This window comes from Penicillium mononematosum, assembly GCF_028829835.1.
Source record: "Penicillium mononematosum strain IBT 11891 chromosome Unknown utg000003l:1.0-8172316.0:1.0-8177699.0, whole genome shotgun sequence".
Taxonomy (NCBI): domain Eukaryota; kingdom Fungi; phylum Ascomycota; class Eurotiomycetes; order Eurotiales; family Aspergillaceae; genus Penicillium; species Penicillium mononematosum.
Window position 1 is genome coordinate 4,347,995 of NW_026643273.1, and position 21,420 is coordinate 4,369,414.

At 50.0% G+C, this 21,420-nt stretch overlaps 8 protein-coding genes across 8 annotated transcripts; 3 read left to right on the forward strand and 5 right to left on the reverse strand.

Annotated features, from left to right (window-relative positions):
* Positions 1-229: 229 nt before the first annotated feature.
* Positions 230-1,342, reverse strand: N7519_006652 (glycoside hydrolase family 16 protein; the record flags this gene model as incomplete). Its single annotated transcript, XM_057293428.1, has 1 exon — positions 230-1,342. One exon carries the CDS (start codon positions 1,340-1,342, stop codon positions 230-232), a length of 1,113 nt encoding a protein of 370 aa, XP_057148239.1.
* Positions 1,343-2,209: 867 nt separating this feature from the next.
* On the reverse strand, positions 2,210-4,763 carry N7519_006653 (potassium ion transporter; the record flags this gene model as incomplete). The annotated part of the gene is made up of 4 exons (XM_057293429.1): positions 2,210-3,049; positions 3,107-3,671; positions 3,725-4,239; positions 4,299-4,763. 4 exons carry the CDS (start codon positions 4,761-4,763, stop codon positions 2,210-2,212), a joined length of 2,385 nt encoding a protein of 794 aa, XP_057148240.1.
* Positions 4,764-6,777: 2,014 nt separating this feature from the next.
* On the reverse strand, positions 6,778-7,701 carry N7519_006654 (uncharacterized protein; the record flags this gene model as incomplete). The annotated part of the gene is made up of 2 exons (XM_057293430.1): positions 6,778-7,566; positions 7,660-7,701. The coding sequence occupies 2 exons, from the start codon at positions 7,699-7,701 to the stop codon at positions 6,778-6,780; spliced, it is 831 nt and encodes a 276-aa protein (XP_057148241.1).
* A 787-nt stretch (positions 7,702-8,488) lies between these two features.
* On the forward strand, positions 8,489-9,657 carry N7519_006655 (uncharacterized protein; the record flags this gene model as incomplete). The annotated part of the gene is made up of 2 exons (XM_057293431.1): positions 8,489-8,794; positions 8,857-9,657. 2 exons carry the CDS (start codon positions 8,489-8,491, stop codon positions 9,655-9,657), a joined length of 1,107 nt encoding a protein of 368 aa, XP_057148242.1.
* Positions 9,658-9,995: 338 nt separating this feature from the next.
* On the forward strand, positions 9,996-11,104 carry N7519_006656 (carbon-nitrogen hydrolase family protein; the record flags this gene model as incomplete). Its single annotated transcript, XM_057293432.1, has 4 exons — positions 9,996-10,040; positions 10,134-10,222; positions 10,304-10,707; positions 10,773-11,104. 4 exons carry the CDS (start codon positions 9,996-9,998, stop codon positions 11,102-11,104), a joined length of 870 nt encoding a protein of 289 aa, XP_057148243.1.
* A 1,082-nt stretch (positions 11,105-12,186) lies between these two features.
* N7519_006657 (uncharacterized protein) lies at positions 12,187-13,270 on the forward strand (the record flags this gene model as incomplete). Its single annotated transcript, XM_057293433.1, is given in 4 exon segments — positions 12,187-12,291; positions 12,887-12,933; positions 13,137-13,158; positions 13,172-13,270. 4 exon segments carry the CDS (start codon positions 12,187-12,189, stop codon positions 13,268-13,270), a joined length of 273 nt encoding a protein of 90 aa, XP_057148244.1.
* Positions 13,271-15,962: 2,692 nt separating this feature from the next.
* Positions 15,963-18,478, reverse strand: N7519_006658 (dynamin-like GTPase vpsA; the record flags this gene model as incomplete). Its single annotated transcript, XM_057293434.1, has 7 exons — positions 15,963-16,131; positions 16,205-16,289; positions 16,345-17,248; positions 17,309-18,044; positions 18,156-18,250; positions 18,331-18,400; positions 18,453-18,478. 7 exons carry the CDS (start codon positions 18,476-18,478, stop codon positions 15,963-15,965), a joined length of 2,085 nt encoding a protein of 694 aa, XP_057148245.1.
* A 489-nt stretch (positions 18,479-18,967) lies between these two features.
* N7519_006659 (H(+)-transporting V1 sector ATPase subunit A) lies at positions 18,968-21,168 on the reverse strand (the record flags this gene model as incomplete). Its single annotated transcript, XM_057293435.1, has 5 exons — positions 18,968-19,921; positions 19,981-20,516; positions 20,560-20,649; positions 20,737-20,821; positions 20,875-21,168. The coding sequence occupies 5 exons, from the start codon at positions 21,166-21,168 to the stop codon at positions 18,968-18,970; spliced, it is 1,959 nt and encodes a 652-aa protein (XP_057148246.1).
* Between the last annotated feature and the right edge of the window lie 252 nt (positions 21,169-21,420).

Here is a 21,420-nt window from a genome sequence, read left to right on the forward strand (position 1 = left end):
CGTGCACCACTATGGATAACCAATCCTATAGCATGAGCAAAGCCTACATCGACTTCCTCTGAGCACATCCCGATTCCGGACTCCCTTAGCAAGACCCATCAAGCAACCAAAAAGGACACATGCTGCAATGTGAAACATTCCTTTTACTCCAAATCATCCAATCATGTCACCCAGCAAATAGCAATAGACGCACAAAAGAAATACCTAGCCTTCAAACCTTTCTGCAAGCTCAATAAGCACGATAAACCTTGAAGCTCTTAAACTCCCAATAAGCATCAACAAAACTGCCGGGATTGCTAGCGACAAAGCCCGAACAAGTCGCCGGACAGTGATACAAAGTATCATAATACTGTTTCTGACCAGCAAGTTCACCACAGAGGTCAATATTAACAATGATACTCAGATTCTTGAAATGCGACGCAATATCACACTTCGTACTCGGGAAATCCGCCAACGCAACGCCCCAGCTACTCGGATCAGGATTCTCCGCCGTGATATCAGCAGGGACAGTTCCACTCGGGAAGAACCAAGCTCGAATACCAGCATCACGGAGTTCAAGGGCATAAACACCCCCACCACGGTTATTCATCGCCTCACCATAACTATTCTCATCACCGATGACACCACAGCCAGAATTTCCACCTGTGGCACTATCGCAGTTCTTAAAGATCGCCTGACCGGTATGCTTGCGCTTGACATCCATACTGCACCCCTTGGTAGTATGAATGGAGACTTCATTCCCATGGCTTCCAACATTCGTAGTTTCAAGAACATCGATCTCGCCATTCATCGGCCAGTTATACCCATCCGTTAACCACAAAGCAGGCCATGTCGCACAGCCGAAGGGTGTATGAATAATATCAAAGATGAAGAGGCCGGAATCATACGTATTCCTCGACTCGACGCGGACGGAGTTCCGGCCTGAGCGGGCGTTTGGTGTTGATGCGTCGACGCGCAGGACGGCCGAGGACTCGGATGCATAGGTGAGGTTTAAGTCTCTGGCGGTTGATTTGTTGACGTAGACGACGAAGCCCTTTGTTGGGTCATCGTCTGTGAAATAGGTGAATTGGTCGAAGAAGGTTGGGCCTGAGTAGGTGTCTGCGAGGGTGTAATTCAAGGGTATGTAGTTTGGGTAGCGGTTTTGGATTATTTCGACGGGGATCAGGATTGCTGCCAGTATTATGACTATGGTTGTTGTGCTGGCGATGAGTTTCTTGCGTAGGGACCAGCCTCGTGGATTATACCAGGGAGGAGGTTCTGTGGCTCTATCTCCTTCTGGTTGGCTGGAAGTCGCAACTGGGGATTTGATTTCGAGAGTGTATGGTAGTTGTCGGATATCCATGGTGATGGTTGGTATAGTTGGGATGAAGGATTCTAGTATATTTGGATTTCGAGACGACTTTTATTCTATGTTCTATGTAGATTACACCCTTATGATGTTCAAAAGCTATCGAGTTTGTCGTCATGGACCTCACATCTACTCTGTCCTAGAATGGAAAAGCGCCGATCTTTCCGCTTGTGGATCCATGGATCACCTCGCTATAAATAGCCTAGTCTATTTCGTGCCATGCACCTTCCTACCTAGGTAAGTACCTACCCTAGGTATGTACCGGATTTCCTAGGTCAAAACAGTTGGCTTTGGTGTGTACTTGGACTGGTTACCTGCGTCCGCGCCCTCCACGCTGTGTTCCTCGAGTCACCGAGGAGCAGGCGTTTGGTCGGATCCACCGGGTTGGCAAGATGAATAACTGTGTCTACCACCTGGGCAGGTCCGGCTGCTGACCAAAGACTCCGATGTGGAGGGGCAGTTCATTCAAACGTCCATGGATACTTAATTAGATATATTAATTAGGTACTAGTTCATAATAAGTATAGCACTTGCTTTATTCAGAATACAGAATATCGTGCGGCTTCTTTTAAGGGTCGAAGGTCCAGATAGACTGAAGGATGAGGTTGAACCTTGGACCCTTACGAGGGTCATGATTACAATTTTCAATCGAAGCACGATTATCCAGAGCGACGGCCAAAAGACGGAGTTTTGTCCCCATAGTTAAGGAATGCGGCAAAAGAACCATTATGTACTATTCCGGTGGGAGGACAATATTTTCATTAACTATGTATACAAAGAATTAAAATCGAACCGCCAGGGCACGTATGTAGAACGCCAAGCCTCTCTATGTATGAGCAAGAAAACCAGGCTCCGCCTTTTCTACCGATTGGATCGGAGAGTCGACGCACGACGTATGAGCGAGTCTCCAGTAGGAGCAGACTGAGGCTGCCAGTCGCGGGATTCCATACCCGAAGACAGAGCAGCCTCATTCCTAGTCTGAGATTGACTAGCATCGTTCCTCGCCTGAGACAAGGTACGCGATTGCGATGGCGCGAAAGACCCACCACCACTCAGGTTGGATGCGCGGCGGCGCATGCGGCGCTCTCCCTCTGCAGCCTCATGTCGGTTGAGAGCATCGGAGGGGAGAAGGACGGCGCGGTCAAGTGCATAAGGCAGGCCACGGTGGCGACCACGAACTTGCATAGCAATGATCACCAACTTGGAGATCACATTGAACTGCCCCGAGAAGGAGGTGTTGACATTTGTGTATCCAAACGACAGACCCACAGTACCGTATGCCGAGACAACCTCAAACAAAACATTAAACACCTGGAAGGCGTTGTCGTTTTGCTGCAATTTTGATCCTTCCGCTATGGTAATGATAAATAGACCCAAAAAGACATACCATAAATCGAAACTCAGCTGGCGTCGCAAGTGAGCTCCGATATAGGTGGGGGCATTTGTTTCTTCGTCGTCATCCTCCTCTGCGGCATCGTAAATTCCCAAACTCTTCTCTTCGTAGACGTTGGTCCGACGCATAGAGATGGCAATGGGAAATACTGAGATATACATCATGATCATATAGGACACTTGGACAGCGGGGTGAAGTTCTGAAAGACTGATGATTCCAAAGCCGGCTGTTCGTGTCGCAGAGGCTTGGAAGAAGCCGTCCACAACTCGAATGGCGGGTGGCAGTGAAGTGACGGCAGAATCGTTGAGCTACCAAATCATGGTCAGTAAAAAATCGCGAAAAAGTGAGAGATATCCAAAACTCACATCCAGGATGACGAAGAAGATCACATCAATGCAGTTTAATGCGACTAGAATCGCAAACAGCCACCAGGTGGCATTGCGAGGGAACAGTAGAGTGAAGCATCGACGGGGATGATCCAGAAGAAACTTCAGCTCTTCCCATAGCGCAGTGCCCTGGCGGGTGAATTTCGAAAGGATCCAGATGATCAAACGAAGCATGCATGGGAAGGCGGTATTGCCAATGATAATTAAGAACGACATCATCAGCAGAGGGAAAACAGCCCTTTGGAAGGAGGTCATCGAGTCGGGTGTCAAGGTGAAACCCAAGTCGTTGAAGGCGGACGCAGCGGTAAAGATTCCCCACCACGGCCGCCCAACTCCATCAGCCCGGACAATGTCGCCCCATTTGTTCGCTCTCATGATCCAACCGACCAGGCTAACCATGCCAATGAGATGAAAACCGACGTAGTAGGTGATAAGAACAACGGCCAAGGTCTTGAGCGCACGGTATTCGATACCGCCCAACTCGTCACGCTGCTCCTCGGTCAGATCAACGAAATTGGAGTTACGAGCCACTGTCGCATTCCAACTGAGGTATGGCTGAGTCGAAAGGTCACGCTCTTGCGTCAGAGATCGGAACACCCCCTGAAGGTGTTCCTAGTGTTAGTAGGGGCAAGAGTAGTAGTCTCATTCCCATCTTTAGTCTCTCGGAAAGTGGGGCGAGTCTCCAGACGAGGGAACGTGTTACCGCGTGGGCGGGTTCGTGAAATATCTGGCTCGTTGATGGTGATGTGTGGTCCTTCAAGTGGACCAAGCTGATCGAGCTCCTCGGGGTGTGCAACGGGGCTCTGTTCGTCTTGGTCGTCATGGTCGCTGGGTTGCTGGGCCTGCTCACCCTCCTGGTCGGCATCTTCTTCCAACGCCTCTGGCGCACCACCACGGTCGTACTCCCGAGGACTCGGAATGCGCAGAGCTCCTTTGTCCTTCCGCTGCTTTTCCAAGAAGGCAATGTGGTGTTCAGGGCTCAAATGGGTTGGCACCTTCAAGCTACCGAGGCCGAAACGAGGTTCACGTTCACTGCCCGTGTCTGTTCCTTCGGAGCTGGAGTCAACACTACTCGCCCGGGGTTCCGGTGTGTTGATGCCCGAATTAACGTTCTTGCTAGATGGATCCGTCATTCGCCCGTCCCGGGCATCCCTGAATCGTCCCGTATCACCACAATGGGTCGACCGCTGACTCCAAGCTCCGCACGGTTGATATTCTCGCTGTTACCATCATCGGTTACCGTTTCCATGCGGGATCGGGTCCGTCGCATCGCCCGAGCGTCTCGGACCACATGTTGGAAGCGCTTCTCGAACCAGTATAACCGAATAAATACCAGGGCGCCGTGGATGAAGATCGGTGTGCACAGGCATGTGATCAGGTAAAGGACAATTTGTTGATATAGCCGGAGGAGATTCAGATCGACGGTGTTCAGCCCGCTCTGGGTGGCGGCACCAGCGGCTTGGAAGAGGGCATCGACATAGGCAACGTTCCCACCGGCGTAAACGATGAGGGAACCTATGATAGCCCAAGAAATGATGTAGGCGTAATGGAGGAGAATAAAGTTGAGGTGTAGGTCTTTTAGAAACGGGATCTTTTCCTTGTAGGATTTCACCCGGCGAAAAAAGGCCGAGAACATATTGAACGGACTGCGGCCAGACCGTTGCCGAGCGGAGACCACTGGCACTGGCCGCGGAGGGGAGGATGTCGAGATAGGATGCTCTCGCAAGGAGGGGAATTTTTCGAACCTGCAATTATTAGCTCTGGGATCTTGACTTTGTTTTTTTCGGTGCGGCATACATGTGGTCCCGTCGATCGCTACCGAGCGGAGAGCTTTGACTCGTGCAGGAATCGACCACGAGGAGCTGCTCTTAGCCGCGTGGCATTGAGCCACAATTGTACGTAGAGATGATCGAGGGCATAACGGAAGGGTAAGAAGAGGAGGAATGGAAAGAAGGCAACTAGAAAATCTCAGGCAAAAAAAAAAAAGAATGAAAATCCTAAATAGCTGCGATAGGAAAAATCACGCATGCGGGAAGATTACATTACGGTATGGTATTGTCACCTGCCACATAAAACGTGGTCTGCCGATCACTTTGGTCCCGTCTCGTCGGGTTTTGTGGCGCAGCAAACTGTATTTCATTTAGGTTTGGATGGAAATACGCTTGGAAGTGCTCCAGGGCTATATTGAAGTAATAATGTAATAACCTGATCAAACAGGAGAAGAAAACATTCAATGTATATATATACAAGTACAACATATAGCTTCAGTGGGTTCTCCCCTTCTCGATAAGCATTTACTCGGAAGGATTCGAGTCGGGATTCACTCCTCCGTACTCGGCATTGCCGTATGTACTAGATGGGCACATCCCTGCATAGTGAGTTGCAGAGTCTAGGCGCATGGACATGTGATGAAGTACTTTTATCTTGGCATCTCACATCCCGAAAAACCTGAAACTGGTTACTCCGTACCCATCTTCAAATCTATATCGCTGCCTAATACTGAAGGGGCCATGTTCTAGATTGGCCCACTTTTCATTCCGGCTATGTCGTGGCCCGTTCCTAGCAGAATTACCCCTTATGCTGTTAGGGCTGCCGAAATACATATCACTATTTACCCCCTTCCAATTGGTCGGTGTGACCTTGTGCATTCTCCATCTTGGAGAGGACTGCTGCCCTATACTTGGCAGTGGAAGGGGATTGCGTCTTCTCCAATCATTTGTCGGCGTGTTCCACGCCTTCGTATTAGCATTCTTACCGGAGCCTGCCGATGAGAGATTCATGAGATCTAAGAGATTTAAGGAAACCCCTTGAAATGGGAGAAACTAGACGGCACGGGCGGCCCGACATTCCTTACCCGAAGGGATGATCCTTTCTAGATACTGAAGCATACCCCGATTATCTTTAGGCCATTCCTACTTACATGTAGGTAACCCCATAGTGAAAGGTAACACGGTTGGCTGCCAAGATAGCAGCGGAACGTTCTCTTTCGCACAGATCGGAACTTCTAATCTCCTATAGCATTCTTGCCCGGCTATTCTAGAATTCCGCGAAGATCCATGGATATAAGCGAAAGCCTTGACAAAACAGCAGCGCAGATAAGCAGTATGCAAGATCTAGTCGGGTTTCAAACTGAACTTCAACGTTGGTTTACCTCGGGACTGCAGTTGTTTGACTCATCCCAGCTTCAAGGTTCACTCCAGGGCTATGACAAACTTATTTCGTTCTTCAAATTTTGATTTGCGAAAGGTATTTACTTCCCGCCTAGCAATTACGGTGTCTACGGCTACACCCAGTTAGGTATGTACTACAGAAACGCCACACTATATATATCCTGTACTCACCGATATTGCCCCACTTTACAAAGTTGATTTTCCCCGGCATCTACGTATCCATGGATGTAGAAGATTTTGTTTTACATAAAAAGATGTAAAAAGATCATTCAAAAAGACACATCAGAATGTTATCCTACATATAGTCTCCCTGGTATCATTTTGAGCCACTTGGGATCAGATTCCTAAAGTCTTGGGTCACAAGAGCAGAGGCATACGCGACCGACTACTCTTGTAGAATCCGCTTAGCAATGACTATCATAGGCTACAGCTGCAGTCCTTCATATTAACAAATCCAGGGAGGAGTTGAGGAGAGCTTGACTAATTCGATCTATCGCCGAGAGATCCTCCCGGAAGGAATGCATGTACATCACCATTCTCTTTATGATATAGTCGCAGATACAAGCAAATAGAAGGGCATTCCACCCTTGCCCTAAGTTCAATCCACCATATACTGCGACTTGCTTTCCGGTACCATAGATAGAGCAACAATAGCGCTACAGGGTCCTTCTTCCGGAGTAAACTTTCGAAAGGGCCATGGATACTCCGCGTAAAGAGTTGAGTCGGACCGGTTGTGACCTCGTTATCCGGGAGGTCCAGGAGTTGGGATACCGCGTGGGCGGCGTGGAAATACGGATTAGTTTCCGCAGTAGATGAGTCTTTGAGGTTACACACGGAAGCTAATGCCCTTGGTATACCATCTATGCCTCCCTCTGGCAATGGTGAATGCATTTGGGCAAAGGTCGCTGCCATGACACGGAAAAGGCTGTCCGGTCGCAGCGGGTTAACAATGTGCCACAATGACATTTTACCCTTGCTCATGCGCAACCAGTTCAAGTCGGAGGAGTCGGAGGATTTCAGAGGCCACGCTTGTTCCGGTGTGTATGCATCGGGGCACGAGAAGATCAGGATAACGAGAGCAGCCGCAGTACCCCAGATAGGATCCTTATCTTTGTCTTCAATCGGTCCCCTTAGCCGCTTGTTCAAGAGAACTGTGCTTTGAGACCAGTGATAACACTCTTCTACAGTGCGACGGCAGCCTAAGGAGCCATTCAGATGGCGGTCATATGTAAGCGCCACAGCTAGAGAGGCGTGCATTAAGAAAGGGTACTGTAAACCATATGTTAGCTGAGCTCAAGCCCATGATGAATATTCGGGCTTTCGTTGTGTCTAATGGGACAGGACTGATATCAAAAAACTCACAGTGAAGGCAAGTTCCAGGAGCTTGCGATTAACTTGTATCATATTAGGGTCGTCAGGGGTAATGAGACTTCGTCCAAGATACCGGGTTATAAAATCTTGACACTTTGCGTTCAATTGATAGGATACCGATGTGTCAGATGTCCAGACAGCATTTGTGAGAGGGGGTTGAAGCTGTGCTTTTCCTCGAGCCACCAATGGTCGCCCTGTATCAGCAGCGAGGGGATGGAGGTCGGGGATGTTAGACATGAAGTTGCATAATACCCCGAATGAACTACATCTCTTGCATTGTGGCTTGCTTTCGTCGCACTAGTAGGCCAATGAAGTTCGGTCAGCCAAGGACCAGTATTGGAAGCCTAGGAGCGCGCACCTTAAGTTTTCGAAGCTTGCAATTCCGGCAACCAAATCTCGACCTCCGCAGAGGCCTACTCTCCCGCACCTCTCTTGGACAAGTCGAAGCCATGCCTTGCGTAGCTTGGGTGTGAGGGATTTCCCGAGTTGGATGGGAATTCAATGCCGGAGGGGTCCTGGTTCCTCTGACGACACTAAAATAGACCCCAATAAGCTAATCCTCTTTCGGATATTCCACCTTTCACGCTAGCCGTTGCTCGGATATAGACATTTCTAATTGGCTGCAAGTTCTGCCCTTAAACTGTCAATCTATAATCAACACGAGATCGCCTTGGACGGAGACGTCACTGCAAGAATGATTAATTTGAAATGATAGCTTAATGTATAAAAAGAAGGTTATCCCTCGATCCTGCGAGGAAAAATTGAGTACAAGACTCGATCTCATATAATTCTACACCTCAGAATCCCATATTTACCCAGAATGGCCACCCACCTCGCCGCCGTCTCCCTCGCAAAAGGCGAGCGTTTCGAGGTCCAACCCCGTCCCACACCAAAGCCAGGCCCAGATGAGCTCCTTATCGAGGTCAAATCCGTAGCTCTCAACCCAGCAGACTGCTACATGCGTGATCAAGGCCTCTTCATACCCACCTACCCCACGGTCACTGGCTTCGACATCTCGGGGCTAGTCCTCGAGATTGGCGACAACGTCCCCGTCGGTGCTAACGATGAAAGCGCGGGGCCATTTTTCCGACCAGGGATCACCCGCGTGGCCGCCTATGCCGCTTCCGTGTGGAAGTCCTGCGACCCTGACTACGGCGCCTTTCAGGAGCGGTGCCTCGTCCCTGGCAGCACGCCATGCCTCTTCCGGATGAGAGTATTTCTTGGAACCAAGCGGCAACCTTGCCCGTCGCCGTTGAAGTACCCCTTAACGCGTGGGATGTTATGGGGATTCCACGGGTGGGAGAAGCCACTGCTTCGTCTTCGGTTTCTGCTGCCCCAGTCGGCACCGATACCAGTGGAGGGACTCAGAGAAATAACAAACAAAAGAAAGACATCCTGTTGATCTGGGGCGCTTCGTCTAGCGTGGGCACGATGGGCGTGCAAAGCGCCCGGCTGCTGCGTGAAGATCTCAACTCTTCTTTCGCCGCTGTTTACGCCACGGCCGGTGCGGCAAATCAGAAGTATGTAGCATCCCTAGGCGCGGATCGCGTCTTCGATTACAACGAGCCGCAGGTTGTGGATGCAATTGTTTCGGCGGCCAGGGACGATGGCCTAGTGATTCGGCACTGTTTTCTTGCCACGGGGCAGCTGACGCCGTGTCAGGCCGTGCTGAAGGCTTTCTTAAGGGATGATGAAGGAGAAAACCAGAAGGCGAAGATCGCGTCGGCGCCAGTTATTCCTCCGGATGCGGACGAGGTGAACGGAGTGGAAACCATCTTTGTGCTGCCATCAGCGGACGAAGGAGAGAGGTTGGCTCAATTCCAATATTGGGTGGGGACGTGGCCGAGGGAGAAGCTGGCGAATGGGACCATTAGGCCGAGTCCGGAGCCCAGGGTTGTGGGAAAGGGTTTGGGGGCTATCAATGCCGGGCTGGATGTGCTACTCCGCAGGGTGAGTTGCACTAAGCTGGTTGTTGAGGTTGCGGAGTGAGAGTTGAGAGGTTGGCACCAGGTGCTTGATGCAAAGGATTGGTTAGAATGGCATAAAGTCCCCAATACCGTCTTTACTCAAACAAATTCGATTATGGGACTTCGTGGAGGACAGAGGCCACTTAATCGGCTGAATATTCCTATACTGGATATGTTGACTGTTCGGAGAGACGATGTGATCGGCGTGGGGTTGGGGTTGCGTTCTTGAGGTCATTGACCCCAATTTCTCCAACTTCATGTTTGGGGTAACCGGTGGATATGTTCATAGTCATTAATTCCTAGTGTTTCTTTCTTCTCCTCGTTACAATCAGTTTGTCGTATATGCAAGTCTGACATATCATGGACTCTACGTGTCGCATTGCCGTTATTCAATGGCACATCAAGGTGGGTACATTTAGTTGGGTCGTAGACTCGTGTCAAACCATTGAAGAGGTGCAGTTTCAAAGGTTGTAATCAGATTTGCTTACATTAGCCCAGGAGCTTGACATTGAGTACAATCATAGGACAGCATGCGGCTACATCAGTGAGGCCGCTGCCCAAGGTGCTGAGCTAGCCGTTCTTCCAGAGTAAGAAATGTGTTATTAGACCTCCTGTCCAACACGATAGTCCCTAAAACAAAGGAACACTTGCTGATTCAAGACAACCAGGTACCATCTCAGTGGTATGGTCCCCACAGACCCCCGTTGGGTAGTGCAAGCTGGTGAATCTGCCCAGTACCTAGAAAAGTACCAAAGCCTGGCCAAAGAACTGCAAATCTGCATCGTACCGGGTACAATTATCGAGAAACACACAGGATCCGACCAATCGACCATTTTTTACAACACAGCCTACTTCATCTCAAATGATGGCACTGTGCTTGGCTCCTATCGCAAAAAGAACATCTGGCACCCGGAACGACCCCACCTCACCTCCTCAGGCCCAGAGCCCCATGTGGCAATCGACACCCCGATCGGTCGCGTGGGAATGCTGATCTGCTGGGATCTGGCATTCCCCGAGGCATTCCGGGAACTGATCGTCGACGGGGCGCAGATTGTGATTGTGCCTACATACTGTATGCTGAATTCCTTCTGGTCTGTACCTGTATGTGATACCTGATCTAACTGAAACTTGTTCCAGGGACCCCCCACGACGCCTCCCCCGAAGCCCGCGCATACAATCCAGATTGTGAAGGCCTGTTCCTCGAGTCGACCATTACATCCCGCTGCTTTGAGAATACCTGTGGTATTATCTTCGTCAACGCTGCCGGACCGTCGGAGGATTTCTTGGGTCTGTCGCAGATTACACTCCCTATTGCGGGACCGATTGCTAAGATGGGGACTGAGGATGGATTCATGATTGCTGATATAGATATGGGGGTTATTGAGACTGCGGAAAGGAATTACAAGGTGCGACAGGATCTGAAGAAGGAGAATTGGCACTATGTTTATCGGCATACTGGGAGAAAGTAGACATAGGTCAATTCCAATGATTTTTTCTTTTTGTGCGACCATGATAACTATGCGTTCTCAAGCCAGCCTAGTTTCGATGAAATTTTCGTTTCGCAAATTCGACACCCGCCTTGTGGCTGGCATCCGCGCCCTATCGGCTAGAAAATGAAAGCGGATAAAGAGAGTATCATCGATTATTATGCTAGAATCCACTACACAAGGTACCTTGCATTGCCAACACCAAGGATATCAAGTATGATGCTCGTGAGACCTTGGGAGGCTAGCCGCATGGCGGGCGGATACGCCATTCCGAACACAGTCTAGCGTCGAAAGCTTATCTCCAACTCCATAGCTGCTTTATAGATCCCAGAATAAATCAACTTTACACATAGTATGCCCTTTTTCCGAGGACCACATAGGTTTATCTTGACTTAATCACCTTATATTTGGCCCGTAGACAAGGTGGTGTCTCTAGACATTCGTCGGTGGCGTCTGCACTTTGGGGATCCCGCAAGTCTCGATGTTTATGTGGATGATATTATGGGGGATTGAGCTCTCGGAGATGTGAGAAGCATTAGTCTGGGGCATTAAATCCATGTATATAGCTATATACAACAGCTGCAATGACCGATAAAGGTGACAGCTTCAATTCTGGCCCAGGGATCGGCTCTTTTTTATCTCGAACGCTAGTTGCAAGCTACAGCTCTTCATACCGTCTACAAGAATGCCCACTAGGTGACAGCATCACATGTAACTGGCCAGGTCAAATTAAGGTGGCTGGGGATGTGTATCGCTTCATGTGACAATGAACAATAGGGTGAGTCTCATTGTCTCCCATCGTCACTTCCCAAATAGGCACGGTACCTTCCTCACAGTAAATCTCCAACCTATATAAACCCCCTCCTCCCCCCCAGCTTGTCTTTTTTTTCTTCCTCCTTTATCTCCCCATCTTTCTCATCCTCCATTTTATCAACCCCCCCCCCCAATCTTCCATCTGGGGTTTCATCACTCCCAAGTACATTCCATCATCAGCTTGGGTCTCATCAATACCTTGTCCATTGCATCACATCTTCTATCATATATTGCATCAAGATTCATTGTAAATGGAGCTTGTCACCATCTCTCACTACCAGGAACGCGTCGTTGCGACGTGTCAAGTCTGTCACGCCAACACCCACAACCACGTGGCCCACCATGTCCACACTCTGGTAAGTCTCACCTGTCACCACCTGTCACATGTCACCACCCTTCACTAACATGCACTTGTCTCATAGACCTCACACCACATGGTCTTTAACACTCTGGCTTTTCATCTTGCATTCTCTGTTGTGTATTGTGAGTATCTTCTCTCATCTTTATCCTTCCCATCCACCACCTCTTCAACATGCTGTCACCCCCTTGGCCTTTCATCAACCTTCACTATCCTCCTTCACTATCCTTCACTATTCTTCACCATAATCTTTCCTTCACATCATCGTTCAACTTGTCTCATTTGGCATTGGATCAGCGTTGTTCCAGTTTCACATCACCTATATCATACCCCCAACCCTTCATGGTATGGAGCTGACTGCATCAGACATGTGAAAACGTCACTCATCTGTTCCATCTTTTGGACAGTCTTCCTACTCATACCTTGTCCAATGCACAATGATTGGGTCGAACCACTTGTTCCATGTTCTGTGAGTCCCTACTCCCTCCCATCTTTACTCGGTACTAACCGTAACAGATGTTGAACAACAAACAACATCCTGCTGCTTTCCTCTTTGCACCAATGGTCTCTCATTTGGATATTCCTCCTTCCAGTCGACCACTATGAACAGCATCCAGGATTGCAACATGCAGCTATCCAGGTAAGAACTCCAGCACCAGAACCCTCCCACCTCTCTGTTCCTTCTGCTCTGCGATGACGAGTGGAAGATCTTACCAACCGAGCCCGTGGCTGACGCAGGTTCATCTTGGTGTTTTCCGTCACAGGAATTACATTTCTCACCTGGCTGTCTCACATCATTCTGAATGTGCTGCTTTTACATTTCCATCACGAACTTTGACCCAGATTGCAACTTGCAGCTATCCAGGTAAGAACTCCAGCACCAGAACCCTCCCACCTCTCTGTTCCTTCTGCTCTGCGATGACGAGTGGAAGATCTTACCAACCGAGCCCGTGGCTGACGCAGGTTCATCTTGGTGATTTCTGTCACAGGAATTACATTTCCCATCGTTTTCAATCTGCCTGCTTTGCATCTTGCATGTGCCTGCCACCACCTCGAGTTTCTGTTCACGACTGCCACATTCCACATTTAATCCACACACATCTGCAGTTCTGAACCGCCACAACATGTCGACCTTGGGCAAACTTCCCAAGATGCGACATTGCGAGGACACCTCCCGTGGATGTGACATACGACAATTGTATGTCCTTTCCACCCCATTTCGTGATCTGTTGCTAAGAGAAATCCCATCATCAGTCATCCACGCCACGTTCCAAATTTCGCTTCCACTGTGATGTCCACACCTATGCCTCCTGGATGCCACCGCAGTCCAAGGGCTGACGCAGGGAAACCTTTTTCTCCTCTGCCTTTAGTCAACCATTCAGTCAAACCATCCATTCAACCATCCAGTCAATCCATCCAGTCAATTATCCAGTCAACCAACCATCACGTCAATCCATCCAGTCAATTACCCAGTCAACCAACCATGAAGTCAACCATCAAGTCAATCCATCAAGTCAATCCATCCAGTCAACCAACCATCCAGTCAATCCACCCAGTCAACCCGTCCAGCCAACCAACCAACCATCCAGTCAATCCAACCAGTCAATCCATCCAGTCAAACAATCCAGTCAATTCGATCTCTATACCAGGTGAGAACTCTAGCGTTATCAACCCTAACGGTTCTTTTGGCTCGCATCAACGAGTGGAAGACCTCACCAGTCCAGTGGCTGACGCAGGGAAACTGTTTTTCCTCTGCTTTTTAGGGATCCATCAAGCCAACCATCCATCCAGTCAAACAAACCATCCAGTCAAACAAACCATCCAGTCAATCACCCAGTCAATCCATTCAGTCAAACAATCCAATCAATTCGATCTCTATACCAGGTGAGAACTCTAGCGTTATCAACCCCAACGGTTCTTTTGGCTCGCATCAACGAGTGGAAGACCTCACCAGTCCAGTGGCTGACGCAGGGAAACTGTTTTTCCCCTGCTTTTTAGGGATCCATCCAGTCAACCATCTATCCAGTCAATCATCCAGTCAACCATCCGCTTCGATCAATCACATCGGTCAACACTTTAACAAAACACTCCCAGTCTGACCGTGGCGGGCTTCGGCTTCAGGACAATCGGCAGGCTGGTCTGGTCAATCAATCTACTTCAATCAACCTCGATCAACACCTCGATCAACTACAACAAACCACTCCCAGTCTGACCGTGGCGGGCTTCGGCTTCAGGACAATCGGCAGGCTTGGCAATCAACCCAATTCAATCAAGCCACCTCGATCAACCACCTCGACCAACTAACTCGATCAACCACTTCCAGCCTGACCGTGGCGGGCCTTTTGGCTTCAGGACAATCGGCAGGCTGGTCTGGTCAATCACTACTTCAACAAAACACTCCCAGTCTGACCGTGGCGGGCCACTCGGCTTCAGGACAATCGGCAGACTGGTCAAGCAAGTACTAAAGTCATCCCACTTCCACCAACCACCTTGATCAACCACTTCCAACATCTCCGGCTCCAGGCCACCTATGTCTCGGCCCGATTGATAGAATACCTCTACACAACACACCCCTATATTTGCCTTCGAATGGAAGCCCCGGTGGCAATTGCCCAATTGCCCCAACACTTGATTCAGACGACAAAAACCACAGCCACATCTGGCTTGGAAGGAAGGATATGGGAGAAGGATGGACATGGACATGTATGAAGGAACTTTGTTTTGATCTTGTTGGGAGGACTGGGGACGGGGACTGGGGACTTTGTTTGCATTATCAAACGCTTTCACCTTATCGACTCTGCTGAGTCTCCAAATCTCAGCTTGAACACTGTTTTCCATGGACATCATCAACGCCCATGACACTGTTGACGTTCGCTTGAGGGCTTGGCTTGACTTGCTTTTTGTATCTACTGGAATTTGCTTCCAGCTTTATGTATTTAGAGCACTTCTGCGGCATCAACATGCAGAAGTACAAAATTGAAGACCGTCATCATCTTCATAATCACGTTCTTGTATCCCATAATAAATAGAAAAGTAGTGTCTATTTTGCTCACCGAAGTTTTGAATATTTCAATCATTAATCCTACATTGTGAAGGGGAAACTGACACTTACCCATTCTTGTGCTGTCCCTAGGTGTTGCGGCCACCATACGGTCTACATCCGAAATCACTTTGCACATTGGAAAATCGAAATCTGAATTCTAAGTTAAGTCATAAAGCAGAGACAGAATCATTAATTGATACAATCATCCGGGCGTCCATGGCAGGAAGTCCGCGAACACAGACAACAGACCAAGCAATGAGAAAAGAAAACGGTATAGAGCTCTCAAATTGGGCAAAAAGACGAAAAGAAAACACATAGCAGGACGAAGCAAAGAACTCCCCCCCTTATCGAAACCAAAGACGATGATCACCGAGGACGCAGATCCGATATCTGAACCCCGAATCCGAACCTCCCAGCTCAACATCTAAATAAGGACCAACGGAACAAGTCGCTAACCAAGGGATGGTAGGAACAGCAAAGCAAGTACGGAGTATAGTCAAGATATTCGGAGCGGTGTTGTAAAAATCACAAAGAGATGCGAGGAGCCCAACTCCGCCAACGCAACGGTCCAATGGGATGACTTTTTCCTCTGGATAGATCGTCCGGTGACCAAGTCCACTATTTCATCACTGGACTTGGCTAACGATTTCGCTGGCGCGACCCAGGCTCTCGACCATCTGTTGGCATTCCTTTCGTCGGCGGGTCGTGTAATCGCTCTCCTTGAGGAGTTCGTCGAGTTCGTTGGTGCGGTACATGTTCTCCAAGAGTTCGCGTTGCATCTCATCCTTGGTGAATCTAGAGAAAACCTTGTTAGTATAGACGAATATGGGGTTAGGCCTGGTTAGGCCTTTGGAAGGATGGGACATACTGGACCAGAGTGTACATGACCGCCTTGGGGACCATGTCGATCATTGTGCGCTTGACAATGTTGAAGTAGGAGGTAATCAGAAGTTCTGCATGAGTGTTAATGGAGTGCCACAAGGCCTTTGTATTAGCTGGTTCACTTACTGATAACCTCAACCTCGGTGGCTTCGCGCTCAGACAAGCTAGCTGAAGCCTTGAGAGTTGGGGGAGGAGCCTCCATGAGGGCCATCTTCTTCTTGTTCTTGGAAGCCCAGAAGCTGCCGAAGAACCCACTGTTGTTGTTTGCCTCACCAGTGGTGTCGAGTGAGGGGCTCTGGGCACGGGCTGGTAGGAGAGGCTTGCCAGTCTTAGGGTCGACCTGTGTAGGCTTGGCGGCTGCCTGACGCTCGTTGACGAGCGCCATGGCGCGGTGTCCATTCAGGAAATCGGGGTGACCGGTGTTCACGTAGGTGGATTCCATGTTGATCAAGTCCTTGACCAGCTTGTTGGTGGGCTCAAGGCACTTCTTGAAGAAGGAAATGACGACAGCGTGGAACTTCTCCTTCAACATGGGATACCGGCGGAACAGCTGCTTGGTCAGAAGCTGGCTCAGGATGCGCACCAACTCGTCGTAAACCAGCGAGATACATTTCAAGCTGGGTTCTTCCAGTCGTTTGATCTGTTGCTTGACGATCAACTCGAAGGCGGTGGTACCAACAAATAGTGCAGGCGAGGAACCGGACGAGTTGTAAAGGATGGTTCGAATGTCAATGTCCTTCACGATATCGAAGGGATCGACAGCCTTGACACCGTTCGAGTAGAGTTCGTGGAATACAAAGGAAATACGAGCACCTCCGGACAACTCGATGCTAGATAACTCCTGGTTATTTCCCTCCAAGACTGTACGGTATTCGTTGCTGAATTCAGTGATGATGTTCAGGATAATGTTGGCGCTGTTGCCGAGCATAGAATCACCCAGTTGCGCTAGCTCTGCGGTGTACTTCTGGAGGGAGGCGGAAATGCGGGCCTTGATATCGGGAAGGGTTTGCTTGATGTGCATCATAAGGATCTAAAAAGAGGAAGACCGTTAGTTCAAAGGTCTCCAAGACGATAGGGAGTCAACTCGTACCAAGTTCAGTTTCCGCGCCAGATACGGCGTACCGCAGTAGGAAGCCTTATTCCGGTATGCCTTGTGGTTTTCGAAGAAGTTCTTCTCGTTCTCCAAGGCATAAGCAATGAGTTTCTTGTTCTCAATATCACGCTGGCCACGGTTGACCACCGGTACATAACCCAGGCGCAAGGGGATAATTCGTCCAGCGAGAATATCCACCACATCGGTTCCCTCGTCCATCAGATCGACCTTACTCAACACACCAATGGTGCGTTGACCCTCGGGGTCCACCTCACGGGCCAGCTTCAGACCATCGGAGTTGGCAAGATCCTGGTTGGCTGAAGTGACTGCTAGGATAATTGCGTTGGGCTTGCTGATATACTTGAGGACCATATCACGGATCTGCCTCTCAATATCCTTCGGTTGGTCTCCGACAGGCACCTTGGTCAAACCAGGTAGATCGACGAGGGTCAAGGTCAGGACGTTAGGGGAGTAGATGCGCAGGTTGATCGGGGAGGGCGAGATACCGGCGTTCTTGCCGACCTTGGTTTCCGTTTCGCGTACGATCTCATCGCGAATCTTGTTGAAATCGAAGAACTTCTCCCCGGGGAGGTGGAGGAATTCACCATACTCGTTCACGTTGGACTCGCTGTCCGTCGTCTCCAGCTTGGTCTCACCGTTCGTGGTGGGGGTTTTGTTGATGAGTTGCAGGATAAGAGGTCTCCGAGTGACGATTCCAGAGCCACGAGGCAAGCTGCAAGGCAAAAACTTGGTTAGCAATTATTGTTGACATTGTGTCGCATGCCCCGCCACCAAAGGTGTGGATGGGGGGCCGCGCAAGCTCCCAAAAGAACAACCAACGTACAAATCTCGGCCGACGATATTCTCTAGCACCGAACTCTTTCCACTGGACTGCGATCCGACAACGGCGATTTGGGGCAGATCGATCGGATTTTGTACCTGAAGCGAGCGGCGGTGTTAGCACACATGGTACCCCTGGAGTCACAATTGACTTGTGACTTCTGAGTAGGTATACTTACACCGACTGTGGAAAAGACATCTTGAAGCTTGTTAACCAGCGAAATCAAGCTGGGATCGTTGACATTTATGCTGCACGGAGATTAGCCAGACCGCATCGGAAAGGGACAGGGGTTTTGCGCACGAGTAGCCGGTCGTGGGGCTTGCCATGACTGGCGATTTGGGATATTTAAACTGTTTCTAGGATAAAAAAATTGAAAAAGCAATAAAAACGAGGCAACAGAGAAGGTTGAACAAAGTAGAACCCGGGGAGGTGGACGATGCGAGTGGAGGGATTGTTTGGGTTGACCTCGAAGGCGGTGATGTAGTGGCGTCCAGAGCGGTCTCTCCGGCTCTCTGCCTACACGTAGGCTGCACTCAAAAGGATTGATGATTCCACGATATAGTATTATAGGTTGGATATTCTGAAGAAACACTCTAATCGTACAAGTCAAATAACCTAATAGCTCTGATCTCGGGTCATGTGCGCAAGTCTTGTGCTGCCTGACGCGTACGGGCCACTTGTACATCTGGAAGTTATACGTGAAGGATACCAAAATAGAAAAAGAAAAAAGCAACTTGAGTTGGACACAATAACTACAGGGGAATGCTCGAACAAACATCTAAAGGAAAATACATGCTAAGGTTAAGATGTCACTTTCACTCGTCCGAGACCGAGGCAAATCGCTCAGTCATAGACTGGAGGATCTTCTCGTACTTGGCCGAAATCTCTGCCTCGTCCTCCGGAACCTCGAACTTCATGCTGCGCAGAGCATTCTGGAGATCAGCAGTAGCCTCACGGACCTTGTTCCAGTTCTGACCCTGAGCAATGGCCTTTTGGGCCTCGTTGTGGTAGCCCATAAACGCCTTCATCATGTACTCGGTCTTCCACAAGGGGCAGAACTGATCATAGTCACTGTATCCGTTCTGCTGGAGGAAGTCATCCTTGAGCAAGCTAGCCACGTCCAGCGTGATCTTATCCGAATCACCCAGCGCCGCCTTACCGACCAGCTGGACGACCTGGTCCAGTTCCTCGGACTTGGACAAAAGCTCACGAATCTGGTCGCGCAGGCGAGGGAACTCAGGGTGCTCCTTCTCGTAGTACTTGTCCAAAATTGCGTTGTACTTGCTGTAGGAGATAGAGGTGTTGACCGAAGGGAAGTGCTTGCGCTGCGCCAGCTTCTTGTCAAGACCCCAGAATACCTGGACAATACCCAGGGTACTGCTGGTAACGGGATCAGAGAAATCACCACCGGGCGGGCTGACGGCACCGACGATGCTGACACTGCCCACACGCTCGGGGCTGCCCAGAGCACTGCTCTTACCAGCACGCTCGTAGAAAGAGGCCAGCTTGGCTCCCAGGTACGCGGGGAAACCCTGGTCAGCAGGCATCTCACCCAGACGACCCGAGATTTCACGCAGAGCCTCAGCCCAACGGGAACTCGAGTCCGCCATCATAGCCACGTTCTTGCCTTGGTCACGGAAGTATTCGGCGATAGTGATACCCGTATAAATAGAGGCCTCACGGGCGGCGACAGGCATGTTGGAGGTGTTGGCGATCAGGCAGGTACGCTTCATGATAGGCTCCTTGCGGCCTTCGACATTAATAGAGAGCTGCGAAGAGAAGGCAGTCAGTAAAACATTATCGGAGTAAGTTTGGGGAGGGCATGTACTTCGGGGAAATCCATCAAAACTTCGGCCATCTCGTTACCACGCTCACCGCAGCCAACGTAGACGATAATATCACTGTTCGAGAACTTGGACACACTCTGGGAAATGACAGTCTTTCCACATCCGAAGGCACCAGGAATGCAGACGGTACCACCCTGCACACTGGGGAAGAGAGCATCCAACACTCTCTGGCCGACAATGAAGGGCGCATCGGCGGACAGCCTGTCGGTAACCGGGCGGGGAACACGGACAGGCCAGGTCTGCATCATACCGTACTCCGTCTTCTTACCATCGAACTCCACCTCGAGCAGCTTCTCTTCGACGGTATAGCTGCCAGCAGGAGCAATCCGAGTAATGGTACCCCGTGCACGAGGAGGCAGCAGGATCTTGTGGTCGTTCACCAGACTGTTCTCGAACACGGTACCCCAGATGTCACCACCAGTGATGTGGTCGCCGACCTTGAAGCTAGTAGGCTTGTATTCCCACTTGCGCTCGCGGTCCAAAGCATTCACCGAAATACCACGGGGGGATATAGATACTCTTCGATTGGTCCGAGATGGCTTTGAGGGGTCGCTGAATACCGTCGTAGATTGTCTCCATTAGACCGGGGCCTAGCTCGACTGAAAGAGGCTTTCCTGTCCTTGTCACCGGGTCTCCGACAGTCAAACCAGCTGTTTTGCAAAGGTAACATCGGTCAGCATAGCTCTTTGGGGGAGATGATGCAATCATGCGGGATTGGGGGGGCTAAGGAGCTCTACCTGTTTCCTCGTAGACCTGAATCGTCGCCTTGTCCTGGTCAATCCGAATAACCTCGCCGACAAGTGCGTCATGACCGACACGACACTATGCGGTCAGTACCTGGGGTTCTCCACGATGTCGGAGCTTGGGCTGCCTACCAATTCGTACATAGCACAACCGATCATATGCTCGGCCACGACGACAGGGCCGGACACCGAAAAGATCGAGCCATGGTTCTCAGATTTGTCCGAAGTCATAATGGAAGAAGCCTGTGTGGAATGGGAAGACACGGAGGGGGTGAAGGTAGTTGAGGAGGGCGAGTCTGGAAGCGGTGGCAGCTCGGGCGGTGGTGGCGGTGATGGCTGTGTTGGGTGTGTCAACGTATGCTTTGCGGTTACCAGGTCCAACAACGATGCCCGCGCTTTCAATCGAGGACGTCCCAAGCCTAGCATTCGCTTAGGTGTTGGAAATTGAATCTCGATTATTGTCAGACCGTGGAGTGGCCCCTGATATATTCGTCCAATCTCGGCGTCTTCCCCGCGGACCGAATTGTGGCCATGTAAGCCGATCGTTCAGCTTGGCTTGTACTACTGGTGGCTTTTTATTTATTTATTATCATACAGTCTTACAAATGGTGGGAGTTCTTCTCTTCGACTTGGTTTCCCCCTATCTTCGTCATTTGAGAACTACTGAAATCACTGAAC